We start from the raw sequence: 24,800 nt of genomic DNA, 5'->3' as shown, positions 1-24,800 counted from the left end.
TTAAATATGTGCTAATGTGTATAATTAATATGCAATTTTTCTTTAATTTTTAATTTAATATATAAATACTTTTTTTTTTTAATTGTAAATTATTTAAATTTTATTATTAAACATTTAAATTGTTATAATCTGTGATTGAGAGGTTCTGTCTTTTTGTGATAGCATTATCCTAAACTGTGTAAAAACAGTAGATTATGCTGGATAAAATCATTTTATTTTGCTTTTTGTATAGCTAGTGAGTAAGCTATACATTCATTAAGTTAAAATAATTTGGTTTAAGGCAATCTTCTTTATGTTTTTGACAATTTTCGTGTTTTTATTTAGAAATTTTTAATATAATTTTTTGATTAAAAATGTAGTTGATTTATTTAAAAAAGAAAACTCTTTAGTCTTCTGTTGTAATGGATAAGGATGTAGCATCCACATCACGGTCTTTGGCTGATGATAATATAAAAGACAGTATTCCAAAAATTTCCGAAGAACCGAGCATAAATTGTATTTCAGATGAACTAGAAGGCACATCATTTAAATCCGAAAGCGCAAAAACTTTAAGTAAAAATAATGAAGAAAATAAAAAAGACATTATGAAAGAAACTGAAAATAAAGCTGAACTTTTAAGGGAAGTGGAAAAGGAAAATAAACTAAAAACAATGACTGAAAATCAAAATGAAAATGTGGACCAAACTAAAATAGAAAGACAACAAAATAACGAAGTTTTTTTAAACGCTAAACAAAACTCTTTGGTAAATTTTTTTTTTCATTTAAAAGTTTATCAAAATTTATTCAAAAAAAAAAAAATTGAAATATAATAGGGGTCTAATTATTTAAATTTTAATAAAAAATAGAGCAACTCTTTTAAAATACTATTTTAACAAATAAAAAGCTTAGATTTGCCATAATTATTGACGATAAAAATTATTTAAAAAAAAAATTAATAAAAATTGTTTTTTTAAATAATCTAGGTTGTTGAAAACCAACCAAGTGATGAAGAAATGATGTTTAGACAACGTCAGCTCAGCATCTTATTATCGGAGGAATCTGAGTCAGAGTACGTGATGTCAGATGAGTGGAGGACTCAACCCCGACACATTTTTGTGCTCACTGAAGCGGGAAAGCCTGTGTACTCTCGGCATGGTAGCGAGGATAAATTATCATCAGTTATGGGAGTAATGTTAGCTATTGTGTCTTGCGTGCATGACCGGAATGATAAAATAAAGTAAAATTTTTGTTTTTAAGTTTCTAATTTGTTAATACAGTTTACAATTTTTATATATATTTTATAATACATTCTTGTTATTGAAAACCACCTAAAACACTATTTTTCTGCAGAGAGAATTTTTTTATAAACCCCTTTTACTGTGCCCCCCAAAAATTTAGATAAAGCTATACAGTGAAATGATGTTTTAAAATATTTTTTTTTGTATATATCTTTATCCCTGTTGTGGGAAAGTGGAATGCACGACTTAAATATAGAGTAACATCAGTTACTCCGACCGAGTCTCGTGTTGCCTGTGGCAGTTTGGGATATTATAGAGACTATAATTGCCCAATAATTAAGATGCTGATTAAGTACTGGCCAGCAGGAGTTCATGTCGTTTACAGCGCCTTACTCAAAAGCGCCACAGCATGAGATCAGTGGGGATTGAACCCACGGCCTCATGTGTGGTGTAGCAAGTGTTCTTACCACTACACCACGCTGCCGGGCATTTAAGAAAATTAAGGTTCCTAGTGAAATAGATATATTTAATTTAACCAGTATTTTAAAATATAGCTAACATTCATTTGATTTTAGAAATATAATAGCTGGAAAACACAAATTTGTATTTCTTGTGAAAATTCCTCTAATTCTTGTGGCTGTTTGTTCGACCCCTGAATCTACTCATCAAGTAATTTCAATTTTATTTGAAAATTTAACTAAACAAAATATAAAAAAATTTAGTACTTAATACATTGTATTTATATAGTTATATATTTTTTTAAAAATTATTTAAATATTTTTTTTTGAAAATTATTTTAATATTTTAAATAATTTTTTTTTGTATTTATAATATATATTAATGCCTTTTTTACTCTGATTTTCCTTTTTTTAGATACACAAACAATTAGAATATGTATATAACACAATCGTTAGTGTGTTAACATTAAGTCAGATGGAAAAAATTTATGCAAAACAAAAAAACTTTGATCTAAGAAGACTGTTAACAGGTAAAAAAAAATTCATAAAAATTATAAACATCATCATTTTCAAATAAAAAAAAAAATGAAATAAAATAAAAAATTTTTCGTCCTAAAGGTACTGACAAATTTCTAGACCATCTTTGCAATTCAATGGACATCAATCCTCAATATTTATTAAATTCAGTTCAATGTTTATCTTTTCCCGGTGGTCTAAGGGACCTCGTTAGTCAATCATTGCAGCTATCAAAAACCGAAGACCTGGCATTTGCCATTCTTATTTCATCCGGGTAAATATTTTAATAAAACTTAAAAGGCTTTTGATAAAACATGGTATATTTTAAAAAACCTTTTTTAATAGATTTGTCGTATTTTTATAAGGATCATTTGTCAATACACTTTTATATTTGGGTGTGACTTGAACTTGAAATGGTTTTGTTCGTATGTTTTGGCATATTTATTGAATTTTTTTGATTGATTACATTTTAACCCGTATATTTACATATAAATGAACAGCCGGCAAAAACACATTAATCAACTATTTATATTGAATAAAAAAATATTATTAAATGATTCGGTATAATAAACATAAAAAAAATAGCGTGCGATCAAATTTTAATTTTGGACTAGTCTGTTATCACAACTTTAATAAAATAAGAAAACTAGAAATTTTAATAATATCACTTTTAATAAAATATAAGTTATTTTTATAAATATTATGGCATTTTTTTTATTCACAAATTACAAAGAACTATATATTTTTTAAGTTTATCTAAAGTAACAAAATTTTAGTTTAAACATTTTCTTTTGGTAGTATCAAAATGTTGATTCTCTATTTTTACATATTTTTTTTAATCACTTAACCACAAAATTCCAAAATTCAATAAATCAATATTTTTTGTAGGAGAATTGTAAGTACATGCAGATTAAAAGAACATAATTTAGTGATAAGCGACCTTCATATTTTGATGAATCTCGTCAACGCGTCGACAGCTTTTCAAACTGGCGAAAGCTGGCTTCCTATTTGTTTACCACAGTAAGTAATAAGAATATTATTTTAAAATTGTGATATTACTACACCAAATTTTTATTTAATATTAATATGGTTTTTAAAATGTGAAATTTATAGATTTGTTTTATAGCCTATACATTTTTGTTTATTTGCAATGCTGCTTTTATGCTGTAGTGCCCTTGAGTAAGGCGCTATAAAGGGTATGAACTTCTGCTGAGCCCATGCTTAACCAGCAGTTTAATTATCGGCCAATTATAATCTATTTTATTCCAAACTGCAACTTGAGACTGGGTCGGGGTAACTAATGTTATTCTATGTTCAGGTCGTGAATTTGACATTCTCATATCGAGGATAAATAAATGTTAAAAAAATGCTATTCCCCTCAAAAATTCATTTAAATTTGCCAACTTTTTACTATTTAAATTTAAATTTTATAACCAATTCTAATTACTATTGGATTTAGACTATTATAAACAGTTTGTACATCAGGAAATTTTAACAACACAAAATAAAAATAGAACAATTCTACAAGGAAATAAAAAACCCACATATTTACATACAATTACCTGAAGACAATAACAAAATATGTGGTGTTATTTAATATGATACAATCTATTATTTTTAAGATAAATTAAGATTTAATATTATAAAAATTAATGAAATTATTATTATAAATTGCTAACTCACTCTGTACTATTTACTTAATAGGTTTACTAGTACTAAAAGGTCATTTTTAATGTGTATTTAATTATGCAATGTGGTATGGGATTTGGGATTGTCATCACATAGCTTAGTACTGCTTATATTGCATAATGTTTTTGACAACTGTCATATATAGCTTTTGTTTATGATCCTATTCACTTGAGTGCTTTATAAATATTGATTAAAATTTGTATATTTATGTTTTGGTGTAAAAGGGCATTAGTATTATTTATTCATATTACAGTAAAATATAGTTTGGTACTAAATATGTTCAATTTAAAATGATATTTTTACCAAACTCAAAAATTTTGGTCATATTTTGTAATATTATTTTTTGAATTTTTTTGCATTTTTTTTAACCTGTTTTTAATTTTTTTTAGTTTTAATCCACAAGGCTTTCTACACGCTCATATATCATACTTAGATGAAGAAGTCCAAACCTGTTTGTTGTTAATATCTGCAGACCGAGATGCATTTTTTACACTGAGTGAAAGCAAGAAGAAAGTCGTTGCTAAACTAACAAAGTAACATAATAAAAAAAAAACTTTAAATTTAAAATTTTAGGATGTTATAATTTACATTTACTGGGTAGCATGGTACAGGGATTAAAACACTTGTTTTCACTGTATGAGGTCATTGGTTCAATCCCAGCTGCTATCATGCTGTAGTGCCCTTAATTAAGGCGTTATAAACAATATAAACCTTTTTTCCAGGCCAAAAACCAACCAGCAGATTAATTATCAGGCAATGATAATCAATATTATCCCAAACTGCTAAAGGCAACTCGAGACTGGGTTAGGGTAGCAAATATATAAGCCATATAGTCAGACTTTCAATGTCAAGGATTAATATATACGAAAAAACATATAAATATCTAATATTTTAATACATTTTTTTAGACATGGTTGCCTAAATGCAATAAAGGTAGCTATCAATAATACAACATACTGCGTCAACAAAATTGGAATACCTGATTTGAGGCACTTTATTTACAAAGCAAATAGCTTGGATCAGGTAAACTTTGGACTATAAATTAATTGTTAACTTCATAGTAAAGTGTATGAGCATTTTTTGCTTTGTCATTGGAGTAGAATGTAAAATGTGTTTAACTAACTGTCTTTTGTGTAACTTTATGTAATTTTATTTATTTTAGTGAGGTTTTTATTTTATATTTCTTTTGTGAAAGTTGCATTAACTATATACTGGCTAAAATGTTATTTTTTTAGGATTTTTCTAATTTTTATTTTTTTTTAGTTTACGATGCCTGAATTTTCCAGCCCTTATAATCTTGAAAAAGATCGACAGAGGTTATTCGGTCACTACCAGCAACTACATGGTAAAATACATGATCCATCCGCTCCTTTGAAACTCTTATATACTGTGTCAGAAGAAGAAACTTTATTAGCTTGGGTAAGAATAACAATTTAAATAACATTTTTTTAAGTTAAAATATTGCTGTTGATAAGGCCATGAACATGAAAATAAGGCTTTTGTTAAGTTTTATGTTATGGTAACAATATATTTTTTTTATATTTATTTATCCTCAATGTGGAAAGGTCAACTTCACAACCTAAACATAGAGTAACATCAGTTACCCCAACCCAGTCTTGAGTTGCCTGTGGCAGTTTGGGATATTGTAGATTATAATTGCCCGATAATTATGCTGCTGATTAAGTGCTGGCTCAGCAGGAGTTCATACTGTTTATAGTGCCTTACTCAAGGGCACTTTAGCATGAGAGCAGTGGGAATCGAACCAACGACCTCATGTAGTGAAGCCTTTTGTTTTGACTATCACACCACGCCGCCGGTTCAACATACAAACAGCTAAAATCAAACTCAGGACCTTATTTACAACGTTTTGGTATCCTAATAACTTGAAATAAAAATCATTTTTATTTTTTTTATTTAAGGTTGCTTCAGGGTTTGAGCTTTACGCAGCTTTCAGTCCCTTGGTCACCAAACGACAAGCTATCTCCACCATTGATCGCTTATTACGTTGGATAAAACATAACGAAGATGAACTTTTTATGACCCGACCTTTGACCTTTTAACATGGTACCTAAAAATATTTCATGTGACCTATTAAAATTTTTTTAGTTCTGCTTGTGAAAAAGGAATTTGAAAACAAAAAATTTAGTATTAAAATTAAATTTACTGTCAGTAATTTAAAATATTCTATTAATATTATATTAAATTTAACATATTTTTAATCTATTTTGCTCTTAAGGATATACTCTTGTTAATTATCTCTAAAGAAGTGCCAAAAAATAAATTATTTATTACCCGCTTGCCTATGTAAGACTACATACACAACTAAAATCTCTTACTAATTATTAAAAAGTGTTTATAACTAAAAAAATAATATTTAAATTAAAATATTATTTTTTCGTTTTTGCCTATTTATGATTTAAGAAGTTCTATAAGTAACTTATTTGTGCACAATAAATCTATTGTAATCTTAACTATTTCGAAATATGCAACTTTTGTATGTTAATTTTTAATTATGGGTTAGGCTTTCGCCAAAACTTGATTAGCATATTCAAAATAAAAAAATAACTTGGTAATTCTTTGTAGTGCATATTTTATTTGAAAAGCCTAAGGGCGATAACAATATACTCAGTATAATTAGCAAGTGCATATCATATTTCAACTTGGTCAATTGTGCTTGTTAATTAGATTAACATTTTTGTTCAATTACATTTGTCATGGTTTAACCTGTCGTGTATAAAAGCATAAAGGCCGGATATATAGATTTAATCTTGATTCGCAGTTTCAAGCATACTTAAGTTGAAGAAAGTCGACTTAACTGCTGAGCAATCTTGCAAAATATGGTTGACTCCACAACACCTTACAGCTTTGAAAATATAACAGATAGTTTAACAAGTACTATGACCGATACTGCTCTAACAAATAGTTCAAGTTCAGCTGGGTATTCGACAGGTTGTGTTATATATTTAAAAGCTAATACCTCCGCTGGTTCTCGCATGATTGTACCTACTACGACTTTTACGTTATGTCTTTGCGGGAATCTTATCGCGATTTTTGTGGTTTGGAGAAACCAAAATAGATCTCATAATGAGGTAAGTTACCATTTAAAATTAAAAAAATGTCTATTGTACTAAACCTAACATTTCAAGTGTAGAAAATTGAGATATGGAGATATGTTACATATGATCTCTTTGCATTTTTTTAGTCTGTTTTTTACACTTTGATAATGACCCTGGCTTGTCTTGATCTAATAAGCGCCGCGATGACGTTTCCACTGACTGCGCTTACTTACACGAAGTTACAATGCGTAAGTTGAACTAAACATTTAACATTCATAGACTAAACATTTAACATTCATAGACGATTTTCCTAGAAATGTATAAAACCTCAGGTACTTAACTTTTCGAGAAAATAAGCCTGTTTTTATGTTACAAGAATGCTATAGTTGTTGTTGTTGTTGTAGGTCTACATATATCATAAGTATTTTGTTACGCTAAAACAAAACAACCATTTTGATTTAGATTATGGAAATGGGTGGTTACTCCTTATGTTATTACTCCGGTTATGTTATGAACTTCTTTGGTATATCTTCTATGGCAATAGTGTTTACTATGTCACTTGAACGACTAATTGCTATACAATGGAGCTTCTATTACCATGTATGTTAATTAAAATGTTTTCACTCAAAGTCTATACCCAATGGAGATTTGAACATTATTTGTGAAAAGTAACACTACTTTTTTATTTTTTCAGACTAAAGTGACAGTTAAAAAAACGAAGTTAGTTTTGTTTTTTGTTATTGTAACTTTTTCTCTATTTTCCGCACTACCTTTTGTCGGGTTTGGAGAAATTCAACAACAGTTTCCAGGAACTTGGTGTTATCCGAATTGGAAGTCTATGGACGTAATTCACCAGGTATTGGGTAATAATCTGTTAAATAGACAAACTTAGGCTATGGATTTTTTTTTAATTTCCAAAATAATTAAATTTTAAAATTTCACTATTCTTCAAACTTGCCTAGTCACTGTAATTAAAAGTAAAAACAATTCTCATAACAGTTTCTTTTCAAATATATGTAATACTTAATTAATTCGTATTGTTTTAGAGTTACAATTTCTTAATGGTGGCGTTAGGTGTGGCAATGTTACTCGGAACGGTCCTTTGTAATTTCTTCGTCATTTATCGGGTCGTTCAAAAGCGAAGGTAATACTCAGATATCATTTTACAGGTCATTGTAATATTTTGATAAATTTCTTTTGATTGATTCGGTTTAAATAATCCTGATTTTATTGTTTGTAGAAATATGAAAACTGGCAAAACTGCACAAGCAATAAGTAAGCAAACACTAAAGAAACGTGCACAAGATGAACTTCAAACGATGGTGTTGTTGGTTGTTATGACATCAGTTTTCGTAATGTGCTACCTCCCGTTACTGGTAAGTTAATTCAAACTGACACTAATTTTAAATCTGCTCAGTATTTTCAGTCCCAAATCCTGTACTACATTAATATTAAATGACTTTTAGGTGAGAATTTTTATAAATCAACTTGCTGCGATCAATGAACGTGATTTAAAGAAGAGTTTAACAGAGTGGGATCAATTTGCTGTTTGGATGGCGGCGATTAATCCTATGCTTGATCCCTGGGTAAGATCAAAATTAAGGGGTCTAAAATTATACGTGAATTAAAAAACTTGTTCATGGTGAAATTTTACAGGTTTACATTTTGTGTCGTCGTTCAACAATAATTAAGTTTTTTAATTTATCCAAAATGGTGCTAACTTGCAAATGCACAAGATCAAATTTACGAGATATTTTCAGCAGTGGAAGAGACTATAAACGGTAAATAAATCAATGTAATATATTGAAATATTATGGACTACCAAATATATATAAACTTTTTTTAATTTATGTTTTACTCGTAGACAGGCATCAACTCGCAGTTTTCAGCTTAGTAATAATATTACTAGTCCAGCCGCAAATGTTGGAAACAGTTCTGTAAGGTCTTCTACCAAAAGAGCTCATCCTGGAAGTTTTAAAGATCCAAAAAAACAGCTGCCTTTGCTTTTGAAGGGCAAAAATTCAGCTCCTTTTTAATTTAAACATCTAGTTTTTTCTTTCTTTCTTTTATGTTTTTTATACTTTTAATATATCTTTTATATTTTTAATAATTTTCATTTATTAGTAGAAAATAAATAAATTTTGAGTAAATAAAAGCCCTTTGTTCAAATAAAACATCTTTGCACACAAGGTAAAATTAAGGACAAACTTAAATTATATAGCCCTGATGCGTTCCATTTGACTTCACACCACTGCAGTGGCGGGAAGAAATTATAGTTTTCAGGTTTTTGCGTTTTTGCCTAAAAATATTTTTTGGGCTAAGCTAAAAACGCATTCAAGATGTATATTAAGCAAGTTACAGTAGACGGGTTTAAGTCCTATGCACAAAGAACTGAAATAAATGGTTTTGATCCATTTTTTAACGCTATAACTGGTCTAAATGGAAGCGGAAAATCAAATATTTTGGATTCGATTTGTTTCTTGCTCGGAATTACAAATCTTACACAGGTAACAAAATAAAAGGGATCTCTATTACTTTCGCACGCCCGAATTTAACAAGGCGTTATAACCTAAGTGCGGCAATTGTTCAACCAGACATTAAAAATTAGTTGAAATATGTTGCAATGAGTATAACTTAGTGCGCTTTACGAGTCAGATGTGTTAATGGGTATACTGAATATGTGAGAGTTAGGGTAAGGGTTTAATTTATGCAACCTCTTTGTTTAATTACATGTGCCGTATTTCGGTTACACACCCTGTTTATGTAGGGCGTGCAAAACTAATAGAGATCCAAGTTAATTAAATTATAATTTAGTAATGGTAAACTACATAAAGATTGGCAAAGTAAACAACGAATATGTTTGTTATTATATAATAGGCTTCACAATTTTATTATTTTTACCATGGCATTAAAAAAAAAAATGTAACAAAAACTAAAAATAAAGTGGCAATACATTTCTACCAAAAAATCCTAGCAAAGTAAATAAAGTACGGTATAACATATTTGTAAAAGAGTGTATCCAAGTCTGCTAACCTGCTAAAGGGAAACTTTTGTAACCAGACACTTCGGCCCTCGGACACCTCCGCCAAGACACTTTAGCATGAAGATTTTTTTTAAAACAGCGGGGGGTTTGCATTTTAATTACCGCGATAAATTTTATTTTCGCGTAGTTATATATATACAGTTTTTTGGATAGTATTTAAAATAAAATAAGCAGTAAATTAATAATTTTTTTTTAAATTAATATGCAAGAACATGTTATCTTACTTTTCCTGTGTCAATTTTTTAATTTTACAAACTGAAATCTATAAAAAACTCGCTTTTTTCTGTGTATAAAGTCAGCGTAAGACCAGTCTTGGCCGAGGTGTCCGGGGGCCGAAATGTCTGGCATTCGAAACTTTAATTCTGGCAATCACAAGTTTTGAATAAGGAAACATGTTTAAATTGTTTTTTTTTTAAACGCTAATCAACAAATACAGAAAAATACTTTTTTACACTTTCGATTTTGATTTTCGGAGGTTATTCTTCCACTTTTTACTCGGAGAACTATAAACATCTATATAGGAATCCCTGCCACTACTTTTCTTCTTCCTTGTACCATTTATAACTAAAAATTAAATGTTTAAAAAGATAGGCCTATTTAAAATTAACAGTTTATTTCTGTTTACCTTTTTCAAAATTGTTGGAACCATATAATATCGTTAATGCATAAATAAGTCGGGTCGTGTTTACTTTGGGGACTAGAAGTTTCGGCCAGAAGGTTTGGCCTACAAAAAACGCGGAGGGTCGGTGACGAAATTGTCGCGTAAAATGTCAGCTTAAGACCATATTTTACAGATATTTTACCGACCCCCCCCCGCGTTTTTTGCAGGCCGAAGCTTCTGGCAACCTTTACTTTAGTGTTTTTTTTTTAACTTTAAAACTATAATAGTATAAAGAGTTAAGGCAAAAGATGAACAGAATACAGATTACATATTAGGATTTTAAAATAACATAATATATATCATTAAATCTATATTTTAAAGGGATGTAATTTTAATGCCTCTTTTCTTCATAAGTATAATACTTGATATCAAATTACTTACCCATACCATATGTTGAGTTTCCAAACACTGATAACCGGTTTGGACGATCAATACGACAATTTCCCCCTTGCTCTGTACTAGTATGTGCTGTAGGTGAAAGAGGCATTGACTCATAATGATTTTCACCATTACTTGTGTTGTTATCATTGTTGTGTTGAATCGTAGAGTAAGTTACAACATCTGCGTTGTCGTTGCTGATCGATTGAGTTGTGTTATTTTCGGTGGTAGCTTGGGTGTTTTGGTTCGGCATTTCTGTCATTTGTAAGATAGCATCGGGAACTTCAGGTTCGTCCATGGTAGTAGTTATATCTAGTGTATCATGTTGCCTTTTCCTAAATGTTTTAGCAAGCATTTAAAAATGATGTGGAAAAGTCGAATGTGCAACCTAATCATTGAGCAACAACCGTTACCCTGACCCAGTCTCGAGTTGCCTTAGCCAGTTTGGTATATTACTTACTAATTGATTTATTTTAGTTAATTAATTTACTTTCATAATCCAGATTAGTCACTAGTTTATATTCCATAAATAATTAATTAGTTTAAGTGTAATAAAAAAAGCTTGAGTTTCTACCTGTTTCTGTAACAAATATAACCAAGTATAGTTAGTCCAACAATTGCTAGAAATACAGCAACAACAGGTACGACAATACTTTCTATTGGCATTCCTTGAAATCCGGCTGCTATAATTTGTGTGACTGTTGTTTCTTCTTCTGTTGTTGTTGTTGTTTGTAGTGTTGTCATTGTTGTTTCAAGTGTTGTTGCAGATGTTGTGTCAGTTGTTGATTCTGTTGTTGTTGTCGCAGGTGTTGTAGTAATTTCTAAATTTTTTTTTACAACAAAAGAAAGTATTTTTGATATAAAGATTTTTAAAGTTATTAAAAAAATTCAAAATGATTAAATTATTCTATATATTTCAAACGAAAAAAAAAAGTTTTTTTGCTAAGTTTACCTTTGATATTTCGTTGACAAACAAACCCCTCTTCATTGGCGTGACAAACATTGTCGTACCATTTATACATTCCCACTGACCATATAGATCCACAATATTCATCATTTGTTGCATTTATTAACCCCTCACCATCTTTCCAATTAGTATAAGTAAGGGTCTCATTATTTCTCCATTTCCAGTTGGAATTTAATGTGGGTTCACGTCTGGCGCCAATCCAGTAAAACCGGGACTGTTCTGGGGTAACGTTACTTGGTATAATTGTCTCGAGAAATATTTGAATTTGTTCGGTTAATACTGAAGCTAGGATGCCTCCCATAGACATACATACAGTGCTTGCATCGTCATATACTGCACTTGTGTTTTTATAAGAGTTAACGTAATATTCTACTGTGCTGTTTTTTTTAACCCACTGTTCAACTATGCCTTGTCCTTCCATTTTCCCTTTGAAATTATACCACAAACTATAACACTACAAGATATATATCATTTTAATTCTCTTTGTGTTAATTGTTATATCACCTATTAAGTGAATACTGGCTACAAATGACTCATTAGCGGTGCTGCATCACATATTAAATATTCTATGTATTTCCTCTGCTCACTTATAACCCTATTTGTTTGTGAGGTATTTATGACATCACAGATTGTTAGTCATCAATGTATGTTTATACTATTAAGGGTTTATTGTAATTGCCTTGCAATTGGACCATATTACAACTGATTTTTTATACTGTTTTCATTATTAAATAAAATTAATTGTTACATTTTTATTAGAATTTATCTTTGTTTATAGTGTCTATGAAAATCACAGTTTTTACTTTCTATAAATTGTGTTTACAATTATATTGTGGTGGGTGTTAATAAAAATACCACAATTTAGTTAAATTATAAACAACAAAAATATAAAAAAAAAACAACAAACATTGAATTAATAAAATGTTTTTTTCAACACTTATAGCAAAGATTAAAGTTCTGTCAGACATATCTACAAATTTTTTTTTCCGAAAATTTTGACAAAATTATTTAAATTAAATTTTTTTAGGTGAGAGCTGCAAATCTACAGGATTTGGTTTACAAAAATGGACAAGCTGGGATTAATAAAGCAACTGTTTCAATTACTTTTGATAACCGAGACAAAACACATAGTCCAATGGGAATGGAGGCACACAACGAAATTACTGTAAGTCAACCGGCAGCGTAGTGTAGTGGTAAGAACACTTGCTACACCACACATGAGGTCGTTGGTTTAATCCCCACTGATCTTATGCTGTAGCGCCCTTGAGTAAGGTGCTATAAACGTCATTAACTCCTGCTGAGCCAGCACTTAATCAGCAGTATAATTATCGGGCAATTATAATCTATAATATCCCAAACTGCCACAGGCAACTCGAGACTGGGTCGGAGTAACTTATGTTACTCTATGTTTAAGTCTGCATTCGACTTTACCACAACGAGGATAAAGATATATACAAAAAAAAAAGTTAAAAAAAATAAAAATAATTAAAAATAATTTTTTTAATATTATTTTTTTTAGATTACACGCCAAATAGTGATCGGGGGCCGAAACAAATATTTGATTAACGGAGTAAATGCACAAAATGCCAGAGTTTCTGATTTATTCCGATCCGTTGGGCTTAACGTGAACAACCCTCATTTTCTCATCATGCAGGGAAGAGTAACAAAGGTAAAAAAAAAGTGATTTTTGTGATTATTTTGAAAAAAAATTTTTTTTTTTTTTAACAAAATTTTGTTAACTTTTTTGTTGTTGTAAGGTTATGAACATGAAACCTCCGGAAATCCTGTCCATGATAGAAGAAGCGACTGGAACGAGTATGTACGAAGCTAAGAAGGAATCAGCTATGAAAATGATGAAGAAAAAGGAAACAAAACTTGCACAAATTAATAGGGTATAAAAATTGTTTTTTAATTTTAAAAATTATTTATTTATTTTTTTTTTATCAGTAATTTGTGTTTTTTTATTTGTTTATTAATTTATTTTTATTTATTTAGAATATGGATGAAGAAATTACCCCTACTCTTCAAAAACTTCGTGACGAGCGCTCCTCTTATTTGGAATATCAAAAAGTCCAACGAGAAGGTGAAAGAATTGCCAGATTGCTCGTTGCTTATCAGTTTAAGAAAGCTGAAAAAGTTTGCATGAATAATTCTGGCATTGTTGACAAGCTTAATCAGGAAAAAGAACAACTAGAGCTAGAGGTAGAATTTGATAATAAAATAAAAAAACTATTTTTTTTCGTATATTAGTTTATCCTCGACATGGGAACGCCAAATTTACGACTTAAAATAGAGTAACATTTGTTACCCTGAACCAGTCTTTAGTTGCCATTGGTAGTTTGGAATATTATTGATTATAATTTTTTATTAATAAATCTTTTATTTCAATTTTGGCGCAGAAGGACTTTAAGTTGTTTTTGGCGCCTTATTTAAGGGCAAAACAACAAGGAAGCATTTGGGATTGAGCCAGGACACCATGTATAAAAAGCCAAGTGTTTTAACCAGTGGCCACTTAATTGATGATTTAATGACCTCATGCTGTAGCGCCCTTGACTAAGGCGCTATAAATGGTATAAACTCCTGCTGAGCCAGCAATTAATCAGCAGTGTAATTATCGGGCAATTATAATCTATAATATCTCAAACTGCCACAGTCAACTTGAGACTGGGTTGAAGTAACTCATGTAACTCTATGTTTAAGTCGCGCATTCGACTTTACCACATCGAGGATAAAGATATATACAAAAAAATATATATATTTTTATTAATTTAGGCCACAAGTGCAAAGGAAAAATGGAATGAAATGGGAATTCAATTAACTGAAATGGAGACAAGTTTAGAACAAGTAAAAAAAATTTGAAACAAATAAAATATAAAAAAATCAAGATAGAAACTGGATTTTGAAATTGGTTTTTGTTATAATATCATAGTTGTTTAGCCATTGAAAAAAATATTAATTTTTTTAATGTTGCTCTTTTTTGTTTAAAATTTGATTTTTATATTTAGGAGGGTGGTTCTAAGTTAAAAGAGTTGGAAACTTTACTGGGTGAAAAGGAAAAAGTTGAGGCTAAAGCACAAAGTAGTTTAAATCATAAGAAAGATGAATTAAACGGGGAAAAAAAAGTTTTAAAGAATATCCAAAAAAACAGAAACGAGGTATTTAAAATTAATTTTTTTTTAGGTTTTGTATATTTTTTATAAAACCTGAAAGCAAATTGTTTTATAGGCTATTCATTTTCCGTTGCCTTATTTTTATTTTTAGATTTTTTAAATAATTTATTTTTTCTAGTGTGAGGGGATTATAAAAAACAAGGAAAAATCAATGAAAAATTTGGTGGATGTTTGCGAGAAAGCTGAGAAAGAAAGCGACGATAACAACAAAGCCTACGAACAAGCTCAAAAACTTTTTCAAGTACAACAAAAAAAATTTTTATTAAAATTTTTAAATTTTATTTAAATTTTTAATTTCTTGAATTTATATTTTAGGCAGTATCTGCAGGACTGGCAAGTGCAGAGGATGGGGAAGAAGCAACATGGAAATCTCAACTTCTTCAGTGTAAAAAGAATATTAGTCAACTACAAAGTAATACAAAACAGGTATTCAATTTAAAAAAAGTGAATAACGAATATCTGATGAGATAAACAATATGTAAAAGGTAATGTTTTTCTACATTCATTTATCCTCAATGTGGGAAAGTCAACTTTAAGACCTAAACATAGAGTAACATCAGTTACCCCAACTCAGTCTCAAGTTGCCTGTGGCAGTTTGGGATATTATAGATTTAAAATTGCCCCATAATTATGCTGCTGATTAAGTCTTAGCAGGAGTTCATACCGTTTAAAGCTCCTTACTTAAGGGCGCTACAGCATGAGGGCAGTGGGATTGTAAAATTAGTTAATAGTGCTGGCAAAAAATTGAATATTTTTTTAACTCTTTCTATAGACCCAAATGAAATTAAAACATACAACAAAGGAGTTAAAATCAAAACAATCAGATTTAAAACACACTGAGGCTACTTATAAGAAAGAAGAGGAGGTATTAAAAAGAGCCGAAAAAGTTTTAAAAGATTTGGAAAATGAAGCAAATAAACTCAACTATAAGGGTTTGTTCAAAATAATTCAAATTTTTATCCATTTTAGATTATTTTGTTAAATTTAGAAATTATTTTTTGAATTTTTAGAATGTCTTATTTATTTACACTCAATTTATTTTTATAGAAGATGAAAAAGAAGAGTTGATAAAAGAAAAAAGGGAATTATCGAATCAAATTTCACAGATGAAGGATAATTTCAGAAATATTTACAGAAAATATCCAAGTCTCCAATTCCAATACAAGTAAGTTAATAAAAAACATTTAAGCATATAATTGAACAAAAGTAAAATCTCGTCCCTAAAATATATGCCTCAATATGTAAAGTTACTACCATTTATATCCATTATCCCTAATGTGAAACAGTTTATTTGATGCTTTTTTTGTAAGTAACTAACCGGCAGCGTGGTGTAGTGGTAAGAACACTTGCTACACCACACATGAGGTCGTGGGTTCAATCCCCACTGATATCATGCTGTAGCGACCTTGAGTAAGGCGCTATAAACGGTATAAACTCCTGCTGAGCCAGCACTTGATCAGCAGCATAATTATCGGGCAATTATAATCTATAATATTCCAAACTGCCACAGGCAACTCGAGACTGGGTCGAAGTAACTGATGTTACTCCATGTTTAAGTCGTGCATTTGACTTTCCTACATCGAGGATAAAGATTTATATCAAAAAAAAAATGTTGTTCATTATTTTTTCTTTTTGTCTTTATTTTTAACTTATGATGTTAAAATATTGTAGGGACCCAGAAAGAAATTGGGATAGAAGAAAGGTTAAAGGTTTGGTTGCTGAGTTGGTGGATTTAAAGGACCTCAAATATGCAACTGGTAAGTAACATACAAAAAAGACAAAATAATTAAAAGTAAACCCAATAATTAAATTGTTTCTATTAAAATCTTTATTTTTTTCACCCGTTTTTGAATTTTTTCCTGAAATTTTAAATTTTTTTACAGCCTTAGAAGTGGTTGCAGGAGGTCGTTTATATTTTGTTGTAGTAGACGATCATGTAACAGCGTCAAAATTAATTCAACATGGTGATTTAAAAAGAAGATGTACAACAATACCTCTTAACAAAGTTTCAGCTAGGACCTTAAACCAAGAGGTAATAAAACTGTTCTAAACTTTATATAATAAAGCTTGGTGAATATATATACATTTTTTTTTGTTTCTTTATTCTTGATGTGGGAAAGTCGAATACGCGACTTAAACATAGAGTAACATCAGTTACTCCGACCCAGTCTCAAGTTGCCTGTGGCAGTTCGGGATATTATAGATTATAATTGCCTGATAATTACACTGCTGATTAAGTGCTGGCTCAGCAGGAGTTCATACCATTTATAGCGCCTTACTCAAGGGCGCTATAGCATGAGATCTGTGGGGATTAAACCCACGACCTCATGTGTGGTGTAGCAAATATAAGTTAAGAGTTGGAACCGTATTACTATATTTAAAATTTTGATCAAAAGGTGGGCTGCGATAAATAACTGAAATTCAAAAATTAACTTAACAACATTAGCCTTGGCTATTTACAAATTGTTAAAATAAATTTTTTTTTTAGAAAAATTTAAATAGTGAAACTGGCTTATATTTGTTTAATTATTTTTATTATTTATGAAAAGGTATATGTTAGTATGTGCTACACTACCATTTACTATAAATCTAAAAAATTTTCAGATTGTGAAAAAAGCTAAAAACCTTGTTGGTAAGGATAGTGTGGATCTTGCTCTTCATTTGATTGAACATGGTGGAGAAACCCAAAAAGCTTTGGAATATGTTTTTGGAACAACTTTGGTTTGCGACAACATGGAAAATGCTAGAAAGGTATATTTTCACTTGTGTGAAACTTTATATATTTTTGAGACTGAGGTTTTAAGTTTGGTTCCCACAAAAGAATATAAATTTTTTTTTTTGATGTTAAATTTTTGATTACTGTTTATTGTGGGTCTACTTAATCTTTAACCCTAAATTACCCCTGTTTGCCCCTTTTTTAGGTTGCATTTGATCCCAGTATAAACTGTCGAACCGTGACATTGGCGGGTGAAGTTTATGACCCATCTGGGACTTTATCAGGGGGGTCAAGAAGCAGATTTACCCCGGTTTTGGGGGAAATAAAAAAAGCAAAGTCATCAAAACAAAATTTAGCAAATGTTGAGGTAAACTAAAAATGTTAAATTCAAAAAATTAAGAACTTTTTTGTTACGTTAATTTTTATATTTTTTTAAAGTAATATTATTATTTTTTTTAAATATTTTAAAATTTTAAATTATATTTTAGAAAAATTTTGAAAAGTTGGAGCAAAAATTATCGAATGTTGCTGAAAAAGCTTCAAGATATCGAGAGTTGAAAGGTAAACTTGGAGTAAAAAATCGGGAGATTGAGATGTTAAAGCAAAAATTATCCGATGGATCGCATGGGAGGTTGCTGGAGGAGATCTCCACTCTTCAGAAACTCTTTGGTAATTGGCAAAGAAATTTTTTTAATTTTTTTTCTTTTTTCGAAAAGTTAAAAAAAAAAATTTTTTAATTCTTTTCTAAAATTTTTTTTTTTATTTTAGACGAATGTACTGAGATGTTAGCAACATCCGATTCTAAAATGTCAGAACTACAAGAAAAAGCAAACTCGCTCGAGCGCAAAATAGATGATGCTCCAGCAGAAAGAGAGAGAGAACTGAAAAAGGCAGAATCTGACGTCAAAAGGTTAAGCAAATTGGTTGAAAAAACTGGACAAGTATCACAAGCTAAAAGAGAGGTAAAAAAAATTTTTAGAAAAAAAAAAAAAAAAAAAAAAAAAATTTAGAAAAAAAAAATTTAAAAATAATTTTTTTTATGGAGGTTAATTAAATTTTAAAAATTATTTACATTTTGTTTATCTTGTAGGAAGTTAATACACTTGGTCTTGAGATAACTGAACTAAACACAGAGTTAGAGGAATATATAAAACAATTAACTGAATGTGAACAAAATATTTCAAAAGTTATGGAAGTTTATGAGACAATGAAATCTGCTGTCTCTGATACTTCAGTAAGTTTATTATAATATTAATTTTTTGTATATTTATCCTCGATGTGGAAAGGCCAACTTTAAAAATAAAATTACATTTGTTACCCCGAACCAGTCTTGAGTTGACTTATTAGGAATGTTTTTCGGTGATTAAGCTGCTAATTGCATTTTGGGGGTGGCAGTAGTTTGTTCCGTTTATAGCCCCTTGCTCAAAGGAACTATGACGTGGAAGCAGTGGGGATTAAACCTATGACCTCATGTTGTGAATCCAAATGTGCTACAGTGATTTGTTCTGTTTAAAGCCCCTTGCTCAAGGGTGCTATGGCATGAAAGCAGTAGGGATCAAACCCATGACCTCATTTTGTTGGGCCAAATGTGCTACAGTTGTTTATTTTGTTTATAGCACTTTGTTATAGGGTGCTATGGCATGAAAGCAGTGGGGATCAAACCTATGACCTCATGATGTTGGGTCAAATGTGCTACAATAGGTTGTTTCTTTTATAGCGCTTTGTTATAGGGTGCTATGGCATAAAAGCAGTGGGAATCAAACCTATGACCTTATGTTGTTGGGCCAAATGTGCTAAAGTTGTTTATTTTGTTTATAGCACTTTGTTATAGGGTGCTATGACTTGGAAGAAGTGGGGATCAAACCTATGACCTCATGTTATGAAGCCAAGTGTGCTAAAAATTAAAAAAAAATAATAATTGTGATTTTTTTTTTCAATTTCAGGATGTTGTGAAACAAGCTAAGGAGAAACTTAAAAAGCAAAGAGACCACGTCCAAAATGTAAACCACAAAATAAAGGAGCATATTTTGGAGCGAAATAAAATCAACAACGAATTTCAACATTGCAGGAAAAAGGTTGAAACACAAGAAGCCGTGATTGCGAAACAAATTAAGGAAGGCAATGAAGCCTCTAATAGGGTAAGAATATAATTTGTTAGTTGATTTACAGGTTTTTTATATTTAAAAAAATGTTAAATTTCAGAGTTGCCAAAAAATTAAAATTTCAGAGTTGCAAAAAAATTAAAATTTCAGGGTTGCCAAAAAAATTTAAATTTAAGAGTTGCTAAAAAATAAAAATTTTAAAGTTTTTAAAAAAATTAAAATTTCAGAGTTGCCAATAATAAAATATTAATATCACCACTCAGGTTGAGTCAATGTTAGCTGAGCATGATTGGATCGAGATCGAGAGAGGGTTATTCGGAAAACCTGGCTCCCCATACGACTTTGAGGCAAACCCGCCACAAGAGGCAGTCAGGAGGCTCGATAATTTAAAGAAAACTCAAGAAAAGTTGGGACAGTCTGTTAACATGAGGGCTATGAGTTTGTTGGGCAAAGCAGAAGAAAGAGTAAAATTTTATGTTTTTCGAATTTAAAATTTTTTTTTTTTTGAGTTTTAAAATTTTTAATTTAAAATTATTTTGTTTTTAGTACAATGATTTGATTAAGAAGAAAAAAATTGTAGTCAACGACAAAATTAAAATCGAAAAAACGATTGAAGAACTGGATCATATTAAAAATGAGGCAGTCACCAAAGCCTATGCTCAGGTTCAAAAATATTTATTTAATATTAAACTCTTGTTTATTTTTCCGATTTTCGTTCTTACCAAAAAATAAATTTTATGTTATTCACAAACAATTATACCTTGCCGACAGCGATAATCAAACCCCAAATCCCTAATCTTAAAAAAAATATGGTTATTTGTAACTGCAATTTTCAATATGTTTTAAAAAAATAATTTTTTTATTTTTAGGTTAACCAAAATTTTTCGAACATATTCTCAATGTTGTTGCCGGGGGCAACTGCTGAATTAGCACCACCAGAGGGCAACAGCGTGCTGGCTGGGTTGCAGTTTAGAGTTGGGTTTGGTGGAGTGTGGAAAACTAACTTAAACGAACTCAGTGGGGGTCAAAGGTAAAAAAAAAATTATGTTTTATTTTTAAACCTAGGTGGTAAGTGAAAATCTTTTTTTTCTAGGACCTTAGGATCTTGGTTTAAATCCCACTGTGTCCTTAAATTCAGAATTTTTTTAATTTTTTTTCAGATCTCTTGTTGCGTTGAGTTTGATCCTCGCGATGTTGTTATTGAAACCTGCTCCCATCTACATCCTGGATGAGGTGGATGCTGCATTGGATTTATCTCATACTCAGAATATTGGAAGGATGCTGAAGGAGCATTTTAAACATTCACAAGTAAAAGTTTTTTAAATTTTTTTTAATATATATTGTCAATATTCATATAGTAATCAAATGATATTTATAAAAAAAAATTTAGTTATGTAGTAATTGCAATTGCTTGAAAAAATTAGAATAAAAAATATATATTTAATTAGTTATTCTAAATACCTTTTTTTTATCCTTGATTGGAGAGGTCAACTTCATGACCTAAACATAGAGGAACAATGATTACCCCTACCTAGTCTCAACTTGACTTTGGCAGTTCAGGATAATTTAGATTGTAATTGCTTGATAATTAATCTGCTGATTAAGTATTGACTAAGCTATAATTGTTTATAGCACTTTACTCAACAACAGTGGGAAATAAACCCAGGACCTCTAGTAGTGAAACCAAGTGTTTGAGCACTATATCATGCTGCAAGTTATTACTAAATACATTTTTTTTTTGTATATATCTAGAGTAACATAAGTTACTCCGACCCAGTCTCGAGTTGCCTGTGGCAGTTTGGGATATTATAGAGACTATAATTGCCCGGTAATTATGCTGCTGATTAAGTGCTGGCTCAGCAGGAGTTCACACCGTTTATAGCGCCTTACTCAAGGGCACTACAGCATGAGATCAGTGGGGATTGAACCCACGACCTCATGTGTGGTGTGGCAAGTGTTCTTACCACTACACCATGCTGCCGGTTAAATTCATTAAATTCATGCAATAAAATGTTGCCAAAAAATACTTTTTAAATAAATATATTTTGTGTTTAGTTTATCGTGGTCTCATTAAAAGATGGAATGTTTAATAATGCAAATGTTTTGTTCCGAACAAAATTTGTGGACGGCGTATCGACAGTTCAACGTTACGCTCAATCTACCTTAAAAAATCGAAACCCTCTTTCTAACTTACCTGTTGATATCGAAGCTGAAAACCAACAAAACACGAAAAAAAAATAAAAATATTCCAAAAAAAATAAGTTGATATTAAATCTGGTGTAATTAAAAATTTGTAAATATTTTTTTCCTTTTTTATTTCTTTGCTTAAACTTCCTAATTGCCAGAAAATTGCTTTGATAGTAAAAAGATAAATATATAGTTAGGTAAAGACCCCAGTTTTCCATACACTTTTTGTTATTGATTAGGTTAAAAAAATATTGTAGTTTGCATCACTGCCTTTTTTGTTATAAAGTTCTTACATTTCAATAAAAATTTTCATTCTTTAGTATATATATTATTTGGGTTTTTTTGCTCGAAAAACACAAGTAGAAACAGTTGAGCCGCTCTTACCACCAAACAAAAAACTAGGCGCAGGAATATCAACAATAAAACTAAAATAACTCGAAAAATGTGAAATTAATTCGTCTTTTGTCCAGTTACAAGATGTTATAAGCAAAAATCCTTCAGATTCAGTCAAAAATTGATGCACGTTTTTAATATATGCTTGTCTCTTTTCTACAGCATTTATTGGGCATAAACTTACAGCATCATAAGACCCTTTGTCAGTGCATAAATCAAATGAGCATGGTGTATAGTCAGTTGGGCAGTTAATATCATTCCATATTTTAACATCGTTTTCGCTGTAAAGTTTCGTAGCTGACTTTGTAGTTAAGGTCTGGCTAGTGATGTCCAACGGTAGCCAAGTAACATTGTCATCATTTTGTCCCTCGTGTTTAAAAACAGCTTTTGCCAACTTTAAAGCACCTTAAACAAAAACTAAATATTATTGATTTATCAGACAATAGTTTATGTGTATTAAATACCAACAGCAAGGTGTACTGGTCAGAACACTTGTCTTCACTGCATAAGGTCCTGGGTTTGATCACCATCACTTTTATATTGTAGCTGCCTTGTGTAACATGCTATTGGCGGCCCTACTGTGCCAACACCTAATCAGTGGCTTATATTTAGCAGGTAATTATATTCAATATTTTTTTAAAGTGCCAAAGGCAACTCGAGACCGGGTCGGTGTAACTGATGTTACTCTATGTTTAGGTCGTGAAGTCAACCTTCCCATTTCGAGGATAAATAAATGTAAAGAAAAAATACATATATTAATTGTTTTTTTTAAATTAAGTGAATGTTTCACCTTCACAATAATCAATCCCAACCAAATTTGAGTAACCAAGTTTGGCAAGTTCTAGAAGCAGAAGCCCATTTCCACAACCTATATCAAGGATGGAAGAATCTTTATTTAAACCTGGTTGTTTCTTTATCCAACTTATCTTAAACAAATAAATCAATTACAATTATGGTTATAATTTAAAACAAATTTTAAATATAGTAGAACATAACTAGTTTGTATTAACAGATTAAAAAATTTTTTTTTTGTATATATCTTTAACCTCGATGTGGAAAGTCGAATGCACGACTTAAACATAGAGTAACATCAGTTACCCCGACCCAGTCTCGAGTTGCCTGTGGCAGTTTGGGATATTATACATTATAAAAAAAAAAGATAATTATGCTGCTGATTAAGTGCTGGCTCAGCAGGAGTTCATACCGTTTATAGCGCCTTACTTAAAGGCGCTACAACATGAGATCAGTGGGGATTGAACCCACGACCTCATGTGTGGTGTAGCAAGTGTTCTTACCACCACACCACGCTGTCGGTTAATCTAAGTTATCCCTAATTTTTTAATGGTTTTTACTACTTTTTAAGTCTATTGGAATATGAACAAGTTTATCTGCCAAATATAAGTTAATTTCGTTAACTTCTTTTTTAAGGTTTTTACAACAACATGACAGAGATGAGGATCGAACCCATAAACACAAATGTTTATTTTCGTTTTACCATTCGATTTGTGGCTGCCCTTCCAAACCATTCTTCGCCGCAATCGTCGTTTTCATTTAAGTTATCTATTTCCTTATCATATATATTTTCCCAATATTCTTTCGTGCCTAACTGAGAAGACGTGAAATCCCCATTGTCGGACATTTTATTAACTTTCTTGACAACAAATAATGTAAACAACAAATTTTGCCAACCACGTGTTGGTTAAAAGGGGATTCATCCACGGTGTTTCCAAATTGAGAATTAATATTAAAGAATATCGTGTAAACTGTAATATCTCCGAAAATAATATATTTTGTTAATTTTCTAAACACAGAGGCATCAAGCGTATTAAGATCATTGTGGGTATAGTAATAAATCCCCCAATTTTGTTGTTTATGCCCAAATATGTTATCTATACCTTTGCAAGTAGATGTCTGGACCTTTATCTAAGCGTGCAATTGCTTGAACCCTTATCTGAGCGCGAAAACACGTTGCTTACTGGTTTAACTGTTTTAAAAAAATTGTAAATGTTTGTGATACGAGTTTGTAGTTAGGTGTGCCTTAATTCTCCGCCATAATAATCTATAATTTAAACGCACGGCTTATTTTATAAAAAATATCAGGCCAAACGTTACAGTTTAAATTGATGATCATTTATTAATGCACTAGTGCTGTAGTTTTTCAATCACAATTGTTACGTTATTCTGTGTTTTTTCATCATTATAATATAGATAAAGAAATACCATTAAAAGTGTACCCAATTTGCACAA

General features: G+C 30.4%; 5 protein-coding genes across 5 annotated transcripts; 3 read left to right on the top strand and 2 right to left on the bottom strand.

The window, feature by feature from the left end:
• Window positions 1-329: 329 nt before the first annotated feature.
• On the top strand, window positions 330-6,194 carry LOC145744688 (protein SAND-like). The gene is made up of 10 exons (XM_082562602.1): window positions 330-743; window positions 963-1,216; window positions 1,793-1,886; window positions 2,091-2,205; window positions 2,294-2,465; window positions 3,080-3,211; window positions 4,270-4,413; window positions 4,789-4,903; window positions 5,144-5,299; window positions 5,800-6,194. The coding sequence occupies exons 1-10, from the start codon at window positions 402-404 to the stop codon at window positions 5,938-5,940; spliced, it is 1,665 nt and encodes a 554-aa protein (XP_082418728.1). The 5' UTR covers window positions 330-401; the 3' UTR covers window positions 5,941-6,194.
• Window positions 6,195-6,662: 468 nt separating this feature from the next.
• LOC145745950 (prostaglandin E2 receptor EP4 subtype-like) lies at window positions 6,663-8,972 on the top strand. Its single transcript, XM_082564130.1, has 9 exons — window positions 6,663-6,969; window positions 7,083-7,184; window positions 7,399-7,536; window positions 7,631-7,792; window positions 7,983-8,080; window positions 8,177-8,312; window positions 8,403-8,522; window positions 8,593-8,717; window positions 8,801-8,972. The coding sequence occupies exons 1-9, from the start codon at window positions 6,718-6,720 to the stop codon at window positions 8,970-8,972; spliced, it is 1,305 nt and encodes a 434-aa protein (XP_082420256.1). The 5' UTR covers window positions 6,663-6,717.
• Window positions 8,973-9,275: 303 nt separating this feature from the next.
• On the top strand, window positions 9,276-22,478 carry LOC145746185 (structural maintenance of chromosomes protein 2-like). Its single transcript, XM_082564394.1, has 24 exons — window positions 9,276-9,443; window positions 13,013-13,150; window positions 13,505-13,654; window positions 13,743-13,877; window positions 13,981-14,187; window positions 14,758-14,829; window positions 14,991-15,140; window positions 15,274-15,396; window positions 15,471-15,581; window positions 15,928-16,087; window positions 16,203-16,320; window positions 16,827-16,912; window positions 17,039-17,187; window positions 17,760-17,906; window positions 18,077-18,238; window positions 18,360-18,540; window positions 18,640-18,833; window positions 18,962-19,105; window positions 19,815-20,009; window positions 20,237-20,437; window positions 20,520-20,636; window positions 20,843-21,003; window positions 21,134-21,281; window positions 22,029-22,478. The coding sequence occupies exons 1-24, from the start codon at window positions 9,276-9,278 to the stop codon at window positions 22,212-22,214; spliced, it is 3,603 nt and encodes a 1,200-aa protein (XP_082420520.1). The 3' UTR covers window positions 22,215-22,478.
• Window positions 10,428-12,406, bottom strand: LOC145744897 (uncharacterized). Its single transcript, XM_082562865.1, has 4 exons — window positions 11,971-12,406; window positions 11,593-11,839; window positions 11,022-11,353; window positions 10,428-10,543 (listed from the first exon to the last, which is right to left on the bottom strand). Exons 1-4 carry the CDS (start codon window positions 12,404-12,406, stop codon window positions 10,428-10,430), a joined length of 1,131 nt encoding a protein of 376 aa, XP_082418991.1.
• LOC145746186 (EEF1A lysine methyltransferase 2-like) lies at window positions 22,320-24,263 on the bottom strand. The gene is made up of 3 exons (XM_082564395.1): window positions 24,049-24,263; window positions 23,344-23,479; window positions 22,320-22,958 (listed from the first exon to the last, which is right to left on the bottom strand). The coding sequence occupies exons 1-3, from the start codon at window positions 24,190-24,192 to the stop codon at window positions 22,489-22,491; spliced, it is 750 nt and encodes a 249-aa protein (XP_082420521.1). The 5' UTR covers window positions 24,193-24,263; the 3' UTR covers window positions 22,320-22,488.
• Window positions 24,264-24,800: the final 537 nt, after the last annotated feature.

This window comes from Corella eumyota, chromosome 3 (genome assembly GCF_963082875.1).
Source record: "Corella eumyota chromosome 3, kaCorEumy4.1, whole genome shotgun sequence".
Classification (NCBI taxonomy): domain Eukaryota; kingdom Metazoa; phylum Chordata; class Ascidiacea; order Phlebobranchia; family Corellidae; genus Corella; species Corella eumyota.
This window is presented reverse-complemented; position numbering and strand designations above follow the sequence as displayed.

Bases quoted from the DNA above. Each gene is read 5' to 3' on its own strand.
- LOC145744897 (XM_082562865.1), bottom strand. From the start codon at position 12,406: ATGGAAGGACAAGGCATAGTTGAACAGTGGGTTAAAAAAAACAGCACA. The intron at 11,840-11,970 runs GTAAACTTAGCA...AAAAAAATTTAG, and splicing joins TTGTCAACGAAATATCAAAG to AAATTACTACAACACCTGCG. The intron at 10,544-11,021 runs GTAAGTAATTTG...TTTAATTTTTAG, and splicing joins AAACTCAACATATGGTATGG to TTATAAATGGTACAAGGAAG.
- LOC145746185 (XM_082564394.1), top strand. From the start codon at position 9,276: ATGTATATTAAGCAAGTTACAGTAGACGGGTTTAAGTCCTATGCACAA. The intron at 14,188-14,757 runs GTAGAATTTGAT...TTATTAATTTAG, and splicing joins AAGAACAACTAGAGCTAGAG to GCCACAAGTGCAAAGGAAAA. The intron at 18,541-18,639 runs GTAATTGGCAAA...TTTTTATTTTAG, and splicing joins CACTCTTCAGAAACTCTTTG to ACGAATGTACTGAGATGTTA.
- LOC145744688 (XM_082562602.1), top strand. From the start codon at position 402: ATGGATAAGGATGTAGCATCCACATCACGGTCTTTGGCTGATGATAAT. The intron at 1,217-1,792 runs GTAAAATTTTTG...ATTTGATTTTAG, and splicing joins GACCGGAATGATAAAATAAA to AAATATAATAGCTGGAAAAC. The intron at 5,300-5,799 runs GTAAGAATAACA...TTTTTATTTAAG, and splicing joins AAGAAACTTTATTAGCTTGG to GTTGCTTCAGGGTTTGAGCT.
- LOC145746186 (XM_082564395.1), bottom strand. From the start codon at position 24,192: ATGTCCGACAATGGGGATTTCACGTCTTCTCAGTTAGGCACGAAAGAA. The intron at 23,480-24,048 runs GTAAAACGAAAA...TATTTGTTTAAG, and splicing joins GGGCAGCCACAAATCGAATG to ATAAGTTGGATAAAGAAACA. The intron at 22,959-23,343 runs GTGAAACATTCA...TTTTTGTTTAAG, and splicing joins TGGGATTGATTATTGTGAAG to GTGCTTTAAAGTTGGCAAAA.
- LOC145745950 (XM_082564130.1), top strand. From the start codon at position 6,718: ATGGTTGACTCCACAACACCTTACAGCTTTGAAAATATAACAGATAGT. The intron at 7,537-7,630 runs GTATGTTAATTA...TTATTTTTTCAG, and splicing joins AATGGAGCTTCTATTACCAT to ACTAAAGTGACAGTTAAAAA. The intron at 8,081-8,176 runs GTAATACTCAGA...TATTGTTTGTAG, and splicing joins CGGGTCGTTCAAAAGCGAAG to AAATATGAAAACTGGCAAAA.